The following is an 11,010-nucleotide window of genomic DNA, read 5'->3' as shown; positions in this document are numbered from 1 at the left end:
CGGGCGGGGCTGGCGGGGGCCGAGGAGCTCAGGATCTGGGGCTCCCGGCTCCATCCCGGTGCCCGCGTGTGCGGAGCTAGCCCATCCCCGGCGGGCGAGGCCACCCGCTCTCGCGCGGTACCGACTCTGCGAGCCGCTTCCGAGCGCCCGGCGGGTAGGGCGCTCGGGCTGGGCTAGAAGTTTGCAGAAGCTGGCGGGTCCGTAGGTGCTCTCTTCACCCCTCCTACCAGGAGATCCACGGCCCGGCCAGGGCTCCCACGATGGATCCGCCTCGAGGATCGGGGTCCGCCTCCCCTGCGACAAGTCTGCCCCTAGACCCGGGCTGAGGGCGATGGGCACGGATTAAAGTCCTGGGAACTTGGCAGTCGGCAGCTTCCATAGCGGCGTGAGAAGTGAGAGGACAAGAGGGTCTTGGTGGGGTGGGGGTTAGGGTGGGGTTCGACCGCTGCCAAGGGGAAATAGGAAGGGTGTGTGGGAGAGAGGTTAGATCTCCGGTGTTAAAGTGGGCTTTGGAGAGAGGACCCACAGAACTGTCAATACTGAAAAGGGCTTTGAGGGACCTTTGGGATCAACTTCCTCAAATTCTTGATAAGGAAACAGGGCTGAATGTGTAGGTACCCAAGGTCATTCAACTAATTAATAAAACATCAATTCTCATTTATTGAGCAGCTACTATGAGTGTAACTTTAATTTCAATGATCACAACAGTCCCGTTTTTACTGGAAGAGAAACTGAGGGTCACAGAGGTTCTGTAACTTGCAGCACGATAGACAGCAAGTGGCAGCGCGAGCTAGTGTGGGGCCCAGCCAGGTCTGTGTGCTCTCCACCCCACCAGTGTGGTCCAGTGTGACAGATGAAAGGCTGGCATTTGAAGAAGTGGTTTCTTGTTTAGAGGAAGTGACACGGTTACATGAGAAACATTAACAAAACAGAGGAATAAAGGGGAGGGTCCCTGTCCTTGAGATGCAGGGACCAGAAGGAGTTGGGTGCCCTGTGGTTCGCCCTTCCTCTTTATTCTCCATTTGCTTTCCCCTGGAAACCCTTAGAGACCCGTAAGACCTGAACACTCACTGCTCCCAGCTGGAGCTGAGAAGCAGGCGGGGGAAGGCAGGCAAGGGGAAATGCCTGTTCTCTGCCAGAGAGGCAGGGAAGTCAGCCAGGTCACACTCAGGAAACTAGGGCAGCCTCCCAGCCGGGGCCCTTCCTAGCTCTTGAGTGTGACTTGTCATTTGGCTTGAAATGAATGTGCCCCAAATCAGCCACACCCATATTTAAATACACAGTGTAAAAAGTATTCTAAAGTCCAGGAGAAATGGGCTCCCACGCTTTTAGAATCACCTCATGCACTTCCCTTTCATGAGCAGATGTCAACAACTGGCTGGTCCGAATCAGTGTATTTGCAAAGGCCCAACAGGATCTGGCCTTTGACTCAGTGACTGCCATTGCCGCCAAACAGGAGTATGTGGCCCTCTGAATGATAAATGGTAAAATTTGTCTTTAAAAAAGATCACAGAACAATGATGACTTCAATGCTGAAAATCTGCTGACTCCGAGTTCCACTCTCTGCCTATTAAAGATACACACTGGAGCATAAAGCAATGAAGAGTCTACTGGTCTATAATCCAGGTGTGGCCAGATTCCAGCTTTGCTTCACTAGCTTAGTGTGACCTTGGAAAAAGTCGCCAACCACCATGCTTGAGCCTTATCATTTCTAAATGGAGGCAGTTTAATAACAACCTCCTCAGCCCATTTCAATTCTAAAATCCTATCATTCAATGTTGGTGACTCTAAGAAATGTAGACTCAAAGGCCCAAACCCCAAGGCATTAAGACAGGATCCCTTTCCTCTAACCCACACTGTGTTCTGTGTCCCAGCAGCGCCATCCCTTGCACTGCAGGTGACGTGTCTCAGCCACCCTGGGATACGGCCTTCCACCAGTAGGTCTGTGAGGTCAGAGAGCACACCCACAGTCCTGGGCCGGGAGCTATGGCTGCAGTGGGACCAAGCGGACACAGTTCCTGATGTAAATATAATTGTGAGCGGAGTCCAAAGTGTAGAGTGCTGTGAGCAGATAGGACAGCGTGGCTTGACTGCAATTAGATGGTCAGGGAAGGCCTCCCCGAGGAGGTGACACTTACATTGAATTCTGACAGATGAGCAGACATTAGTCCGACAGAGTAGGGGCTGAAACCTTCCAAGCCTGCAAAACCACCTGCCTCCAGCCTTCAGGCAGGGTATTGCTGAGTGTGCTTGGGGAACAGCAAGGAAGCCAGTGTGGATGGAAGTGAGAATGGGAAAGGGGCCCAAGAGGAAGCTGCGTTTTGGATTTTATTCTGAGGAGGATTTTAAGCAGAGACATGATCATGCCTTAATAACACAATCTCCATTTGTTTAGCAAGACCCTCTGCTTGCCGCTAAAGGCACAGTGATGAGCCCAAACTGATCACCACTGCCAGTGGAGAAAGGGGTGGGGAGGGGGGGTAGAAAGGCTGGGTCAGGCCTTGGCAGGGGCCCAGGCAAGAGAAGATGATGATGTAGTAGTGGGGATGGGAGAGGTGGGTGGATTCAAAATAGTTTGAGGTGAAATTGACAGCAGGTGGGGATGGATGGGGCCTGGTGGGGGGGGTGGGGGTGGGGCGCCTATCAAGAAAGGCTTCTAGGTTTCTCTCTCAGCTGACAAGACTGAGTGAACCAAAAATTTGGGTCCCTCATTCTTTTCTACTCGTCCCTGCAAACTTATTCCTCTATAAGCTGCTTTCTATTCCAGTACTGTCTCCAGAAGTGAAAATATGCTGATTTCATAGACCAAGGTAACACAGGGGACAGAGATTAAAAATACACGTAGGATCAGGATCAATTTAAATACTTCCCTGTGTTTTTGTTAATGAGTGCTTTTATACTTCAAACACTAAGATTATAGGTAAAATTTGTCCAGAAGCCACTTAATCATACTAGGATTATCTATGAGAGGGAGATTTTTAAAATGTAGAGTTTTGTTTTTAACTCCAATTTAGCCTAAGGCAGCTTCAGTTTAACTTTTCGTTCAACAAGGATAAAAATACTATGAACTAAAACCAAAAGCCAAACTATTCTTTTGGAAAATCTTCAAATCCGTATTTTAAATGATCTACTGGATATTAAGATGCTAATCTATGGATACTAAAATTCAAAATAAATAATAAACCCATACTCTAAGACCAAGGAAGTTAGTTCCCTGACTTGACCCCTGCTCAAAATTTTCCCTCTTTCTGCATGTCATATTGGATATAGTAGTACTTTTCAGACTCATGTAACAAAAAAAAAAAAAAAAAGAGAAATGCTACAATGTCTTGCTAATGTTACCTAAACATGTTCAAGTTCCTACATTTTGTGTTGAAAATATTATTTAATGAACTTTAGTTTAAAAGCTCTCTAGGGCACCTGGGTGGCTTAGTCAGTCAAGCGTCTGCCTTCAGCCCAGGTCATGATCCCAGGGTCCCGGGATCAAGTCCCTCATTGGGCTCCTTGCTCAGTGTGGAGCCTGCTTCTTTCTCTTCCTCTGCCCCTCCCCACTGCTCGTGTTCTCTCTCTTTCTCTCACGTGTTCTCTCTCAAATAAAAATATCTTTTAAAAAAATAAAAATAAAAGCTCTCCTACTGTGGAACATTTTAAGTGACAAGGATTTTAGATAAACAGTGTATTTATATGTTATATATATATAATATATATATACAATATATATATTACAGCCAACAAGTGTTTGTTGGCCTAATTATGTGCAAAGAATTTGAAAGCTAGATAAACTATCACAGTGACATTCCTGCTTCTTTTAGAGGTCATTCCTTGACATCTGCTGTTTACAAAAGGCAAGGGGGATTTTTTCGGGGTCATTCCTCTAAGCCTGCTGTTTACAGAAGTAAGACCAAGAGTTTTCTTTCAATTCTTAAGAATTTAGGCTTATTTTAGTCTGAAAGTGAGGATAATAATTCACCTCAAGGCTTAACAAATAAGGGTAGCAAAAATCAAACAAGGGGTGCCTGGGTGGCTCAGTCGGTTAAGTGTCCGACTCTTTAGCTCAGGTCATGATCTCAGGGTTGTGGGATCGAGTCCCGCATCAGGCTCCAAGCTGGGCATGGAGCCTACTTAAGATTCTTTCTCTCCCTCTGCCTTCCCCCACCTCCCCTGCTTGCGCACTCTCTCGCCCCCTCTCCCCCCCCAAAAAAAGTCTGCCCTAAACGTAAAATATCCTCAGTCAGGAGTTTGAAAAAAAAGGCTCACAGAAGCTCATGTTAAGACATTTTCATGTTAGCAGTAACTTCCGTCCAATAGGTAAATTTCTGTTAAGCTTTAAATCAATAGTAGTAAAATTCCAATATGAATATTAATATGGTAGTTATCATTTCTGTAGGACTATGTACCTTTTATAATTATTGTTTTATGTAAAAAGTTTGTGTGCTAAATGTCAGACAGATCAATTTTTAAGTAAGCTCTATGCCCAACATGGGGCTTGAACCCATGAACCCCAAGATCAGGAGTTGTATGCTCTACTGACTGAAACAGCCAGGTGCCTCAGACCCTCAATTTTAGTCAAAAATTTTCAATTACATCAAGCAGATCATATGTAAATAGAAATCCAGCTTAAAGTATCAAAAGACTGGTGATGGAAAGCCCATCTGGTGGAAGCAGCATAGTGGAATCAGCTGGCCCTATGCATCAGTCTGGCTTTGCCAATTACTGTGTGACCTTGGGCAAGACACTTCATCTGTTTGGGCCTCAGTGTTCTCATCTGCAAAATAGGCACATTACCTACCCCACAGAAATGTCACGAAGATTAAGTAAAATAAGACCGTGCTTCAGACAGGTTGTAGATGCCTCCCAGACACTGCTTTCCTCCTCATTCCAGATGCCGGTTATTATGGGCTCAATTGTGTCCCCCACCAAATTCATGTTGACGTCCTAACCCCCAGTACCCTCAGGATGTGACTGTGTTTGAAGATGGGGCCTTTAAAGAGGTAACTAAGTGAAAATGTGGTCATTAGGATTAGGGTGGACCCTAATCCAGTATTGACTGGTGTCCTTATAAGATTAGGACAAAACACACAGAGGGAAGACCATGTGAAGACACAGGGAGGAAAGAGGTCAGGAGGCCTCAGAAGAAACCAACCCTGCCAACAACTTGATTTTGGACTTTTCGCCTCCAGAACTGAGAAACTATATTTCTGTTGCTTAAACCACCCAGTCCGTAGTATCTGTTACGGCAGCCCGCGCAAACCAATATGCCAGTCATGGCCGGAGGTGACTGGAGTCCCCTGATCGCAGGTTGCTGTGTAAGTCCTACTTCGTGTGCCATGACAAAGAAGAAAGTTGAGAAGCACTAAGATACGGACTTAACACACTTGGCTTCACTCCTGGCCTATAGTAAAGACTCAGTAAGTGGCAGACAGTATGGTCCAATTTATGAAAACCGAACGTAAGCATGAGAATATCATTATATTCTTTAGCATTATTTAACCGGTTGCTCACAACACTTAGAACCCAGGAACCAACTGCTGAAAATAGAGTAGAGGTAGAAAGAGTTTCAAGAAGCAGATGCAGGGGTGCCTCACTGGCTTAGTTGGTAGAGCATGTGACTCTCAACCTCAGGGTCATGAGTTCAAGCCCCATGTTGGGTATGGTGCCTAAGTACCTGGAGGAAAAAAAAAAGCAGCAGATGCAAGCATATGAATAAATAACTTATTTTGATGGCAGGAGCTCGAGTTTTCCCAAGGCTAGCCCTCTACTGAGAGAAAACCAAAGATTCATTTTTGAAAGTGATAAGGTGCATTTCAGTAACTTCAGTAAGCATAATATTCTATTTTCTATGAAGTACACTTTGTATTTCTGCATTTGTCAGAACAATTTTAAAAACTGTACTAGTACAAAATAAGTTGTGAAACACTGAGCTGGCAATTTCTCACACAATAGTAACATTTTTATATACATGACATTTCCTTTGGGTACAGAGGCACTGAACTTTAGAATTTGGGATTTCAGAGGGCAGAATGTGTATTTGGGACACAGAAGAGAGACTAGATTTATGAAGCTCTCATTTCCTCCTTTCCCTTTCACAGCTGATCAAACAAACCAGAACTCTTCCAGAAGATACTTTTATGGCTGAGACAGGCTCTCAAGTTAGAAACAGGTAAGCCTGTTCACAACAGAACCCACTAGCCATACACGTGGTTTATCAAGAACTCGCAATGTGGTTGGTGTGACTGAGGAACTGGTGGTGGGTTTTTTTTTTCAGTATATACGTATATATATATATATATATATTTTTTTTTAGTAATCTCTATGCCCAACGTGGAGCTTGAACTCATGACCCCGAGATCAACAGTTGCATGCTCTCCCAACTGAGCTGGCCAGGTGCCCCAGGTTTTAATTTTAATGTAAAGTTAAAGCAATAATTGTTTCAGTTATTGAAAAGAAATTAAGTATGTCTGCAACTGTATGTGAATCTAGGCTTTCAACTGTAAATTGTATGAACTCTAAATACAGATCAAGTACGTCCAAAGAACATTAGCATCCAAACTGAATGTGCACTAAGTAGAAAATACACACCAGATTTTGAAGACTTAATATGAAGAAAAGAATATAAAATATCTTAATATGTTTTTATATTGTTTACATGTTGAAATGGTATTTGGCACATGCTGGATTAAATAATTTTATTCAAATTAATTTCACCTTTGTTTTTAATGTGGCTACTAGAAAATTTAAAATTACATGTGGCCCACATTCTATTTCTCCTAGTGCAGAGGTAAACTGTCATAAAGCTAGTTAAACTTGACTTATGTGACCATATTTCCTGAATAATTCTCCAGCTCTCCAGAGTGAGTAGTTAAAAATTCATTTATGTTAATACTGTGTATCTCCTGGAGAAACTGTGGGCCTGTGAGCTTTGCAAAGCTGGTAAAAACTTTGCATTTTAAGACTAAGGTTAAAGTAAATAGTTTAAATGACTAAGAACCTGAAATAATATTTGGGTCATAACTGTATTTATAAAAATTGTATCCTGGCTCTAGTCAGGACTGATTTAAACATTACTTTGGTTGATACATGTTAAGATACACATTTTAGAAATTTTGTGAATTATAATAAAACAGAATTTGGCAAATATGTGAAAAAAATGCTTTCATCTTCTCTCAAACCTGAAGAATTCTATTACTTTAACCTCCAAAAAACGTTAATTCAGGTAGAAAGGAAGGTGTCTAAAGCAAGAAAGTAACTGATGTCAAGATGCTGTTAATTTTAGGGTAGATTAGCCCTATTCTCTACCCGCATTATGTTAACTTAGAAGTCCTAGTGCCCATTCTCTTTTTTCAGTTCATTAAAGAGAAAGCAATCAGAGTATTCAATAAAGTACACCGGGCTTGAAAACCTAACCCACACATCATTTCAACTTTTGACAGTTATTTAAAATCATACCACAATTATAGACAGGTTACTAAGGCTCTTCGGTTCAAATTATTTTTAAGATTAGGTAAAAATATGTACTTTTTAAAATGAGGTGTCTATTTTATGAGATTCAGCCTACTATAATCTATAGTATAATAAGGTCCCATCTCCAGGAAGTTATCAGACACAATACACAGACCATTTTCAGGATCAATTAGAATTCAGTATATTTGACACTTAAATTACACTTAATAAAATTTTATATTCCGGGATAACTGAGATAGTCTTAACTTCATCAAACAAGTATCACTGCTGACAAAAATTGAGAATTTATGGGCTGAATGTCTTGATCCGATTTCACACTTTAATTAGACTTTTAAGTTTTCAGTAACCTGCTTTTAAAAAATATGTAAATCCATGTTTCTCAGAAAAGCTGAGTTCAGAATTTTTAAAATAATCCTGTACTTTGTGGACTTTATTATATTCATTTTGAGTTAAAATAGACTTTTAGTTTATATGTTTTTGAATCTACCTTAAATAGGACACAAAGAGCCCACTGTACCACACAGATTAAATGTTGACAGTGACTCGGTCTTCGGGGCTTAGAAGATATTAAAAGGACAGACTCTCCAAGGTTGTCCTCTATCACATTCAGCCGTGACTTTCTTGTAGAAGCAATTGTGTTGCGTACGAAAAATAAAGTGGAACAAACCACTCTACCCAACTCAACCAATATAGGGCTTCCTTTGTTCTACAAAACATAACTGGAAAGGTCAGCAAGACCTGTGGCCGTGGACATTCAAGGCTTAGAGAAGTCTAATTCAATGGCCCCAAAGCAAAATGACCCAAGACTTTCGGAGATGTCGTAGAGGAAAATGAAAACCGTTCATCAGTACTGAATGCTAAATCCCCATCAGGACTGCACGCGAGACAGGACGCGCACGTCCTGGGGCCTGGATGCAAAGCGCGAGGCCTGCCCGCTCTCGCTCTCACACGTCCAGAGGCTCTGTATGCGAGCCGAGCGTCAGAAAGCCTGCCTCGCAGCGCGCAGCTGGCTCGTGCGGAGGAGATAAGGACGCAAGGCGCGTCCAGGTCAGCTCTGCCCGGGGCTCAGCGGGGCGGCCGGCGGCCCGTGGGGGGCGGCCGGGGGCGGGGCCGGCGCGGGCGGCAGCTGCAGGTGTTGAGCCGGACCCGAAGCACCTGCTAACTGGAGCTCCCCGGTTTGCTCCTGCTGGGCGTGAAGGTGTTCCAGGGTTTCCTTGGAGAGCGTGATGACGTGCACGGGCTCGGTCTGTGCGGGCTCCATCTGGCTTTCAATCATGTCGAGGCCCTGAATGTGCTCCGTCTGGCCCTGAGGGGCGGAGAGGATGAAGTTCTGCAGTTGCTGGGGCTGCTGCGTGAGCAGGGCGAGGTCGGCAGCCTGCTCGGCCGCCATGTTCTGCGAACTCTCCGCAGTGACGATGCTGATTCCTTGGCTGGGGCCGGGCATGAAGTTGATGTTATGTACAGAATTGGTGACGAGAAGCTGAATTTCCTGCTCTCCAGAGGCAGAGAGCTGATACGGCTGCAGCTGAAGAATACTCCTGACCTCCTGGGTGTCAGGGCTGCCGGAAATGCCGCTGGCGTCCGACGCGGGCTTCTCTTTGCTGTGGATTTTCAAGTGGGCCTTCAAGTTGTCCAAGCGAGCGAACTGTAAGTTGCACTCGGGGCATGAGAAGGGCTTTTTGCCCGTGTGCAGAATGCAGTGTCTCCTCTTGGCACTGGAGTCTGAGAACGATTTGCCACATATGCCACAGGAGTAGGGCTTCTCTCCTCTATAAAAAATACACATTTGACTTTACAAACGGCTCTGCTTATTACTTCCTGATTATTTAGGGAGAAGAAGTCAAGAGTAGAGGACAATTAACTCGACTGGGAGTCATAAGCCATGGGTTCTTCTGCTAGCTTAAGGAGTCAGAGCAAGTCACCACTTTCGGGGGTTTCCGTTTCTGATCCTAAAGGAAAAAAGACGAGGCGGGGTTGCTGTCTGAGAAAGGGTGGTGCATGGGGCTGGGCTACATGTGATAACATTTTATGATCCTACAGTCGTATTTTAGATAAGAGAGCAAATATTTATATATTACACACATAAAGTTCCTTTTTGTTTTGTTTTCATTTTCATTGCCAACTTTTAGATTCCTGTGGCCAAATTTAAGTATATGTGATTGACTTCAATATTCAAAACGTGAGTAGGGACGCCTGGGTGGCTCAGTCAGTTAAGCTTCTGACTCTTGATTTCGGCTCAGGTCGTGTACCTCAGAGTTGTGAATCAAGCCCTGTGTGGGGCTCCATGCTGAGTGTGGAGCCTGCTTAAGGTTCTCTCTCCCTCTCTCTCCCACTCCCTCAAAAAAACCCAAAAAACAAAAACCCCAAGTTTGTCTTAGAAGTTACTATTAGTTAGTAATAGAAGTTAGTTATTTGTCTTAGAAGAACTACTGAATCAAATCTGGATGTGTGAACAAAAATGTTTATTCAGAAAACATCAAATTTAATATTTATTTTTGACTGAAGATTTAAACTTTGGATCAGCCCCCAGCCCAAAATAAAAATTCAAGAAATGAAATCAGTAATGCAAACTTTTGCTGGCCAGAACCAGTTTTCCTGATTTTGCCTAAGTTAGGAATTGCTTCATTGTAAAGATAAAATATGGTAAGCTACACAGAAAGTTCTACCCGTGTAATAATTTGGGGAGAAGGCCTGTATAAGTAACATGTCACCCAACTGAACACCAGGGTTGAATGAGGACTCCCATATAAAAAAAATATCTGTAAAACTTTACCTATGGATTCTGATGTGGGTCTGAAGAGAACTCTTTGCTGTGAAAGATTTGCCACAGATTTCACAAGTAAATGGCTTCTCACCTAAAAAAGGGACACTGTTTAGAAATATACATCCAACACAAAGTGAAAAGCAAAAATTACCCCACATTTTCACAATATTAAGAAAAAGGCAGTACCACTTGACTCCTTAATGAGCACGAATGAATGAAGCCCTTACCAAACACCTACTATGTACCTAAGCACTGCATGCTAAGTGCCAAGAGGATACAGAGAAAGTGTAAGATATGGTTCCTTCCCTTAAAAACTGAAACAAGGAGGTAGATGATTTATACACAGTAAACAAAAGAACACACCACATTTACTCCCGTACAGCCCACCCTGAGATAACTCAACTCTCATACCTGACCTTCCTGGGGACACTGGTCCACTAGGGTGGCCTGCATATTATTCACATTTATGTCTGCCTCGCAGTGTATCCAGAACCTGACCATATCTCACCACCTTCACTGCCACCCCCCAGTCCAGGCCACCACTGTCTCTGCAGCAGCCGAATGGGTCTCCCCACTTCTGTTCCAGCTTCCCTGTTGTCCACAATAAATGCAGCAACCACAGTGACCCTGTAGGCAGTCTGCTCATTTCACACTTCTGCTGCAAACACTCCAAAGGCTCCCTGTTCCCATCCGGAGATGAAAACCAAAGCCCTAGGCCTAGAGGCATCACACATCTGTCCGCCCCCCCCCCCCCCCCCCCCCCCCCCCCCCCCCCCCCCCCCCCC

At 44.1% G+C, this 11,010-nt stretch overlaps 1 protein-coding gene across 2 annotated transcripts in view; it reads right to left on the bottom strand.

Annotated features, from left to right (window-relative positions):
- Positions 1–7,545: 7,545 nt before the first annotated feature.
- Positions 7,546–11,010, bottom strand: part of ZBTB24 (zinc finger and BTB domain containing 24) — an 11,665-nt gene continuing 8,200 nt past the window's right edge. The window contains exons 6-7 of one of the 2 annotated variants that reach the window (XM_021693237.2): positions 10,235–10,316; positions 7,546–9,230 (exon numbers count right to left, since the gene is read on the bottom strand). In XM_021693237.2, coding sequence (XP_021548912.1) covers positions 8,510–9,230; positions 10,235–10,316 — 803 coding nt within the window. In that variant the 3' untranslated portion in view covers positions 7,546–8,509. Of the gene's footprint in view, positions 9,231–9,346; positions 9,411–10,234; positions 10,317–11,010 lie in introns of those variants that run through there. The other variant, XM_021693238.1, reaches the window with a different exon arrangement.

This window comes from Neomonachus schauinslandi, chromosome 8 (assembly GCF_002201575.2).
Source record: "Neomonachus schauinslandi chromosome 8, ASM220157v2, whole genome shotgun sequence".
NCBI classification, from domain to species: Eukaryota; Metazoa; Chordata; class Mammalia; order Carnivora; family Phocidae; genus Neomonachus; species Neomonachus schauinslandi.
The sequence above is the reverse complement of the archived record's forward strand: the minus strand, read 5'-3'. Positions and strand labels throughout refer to the sequence as shown.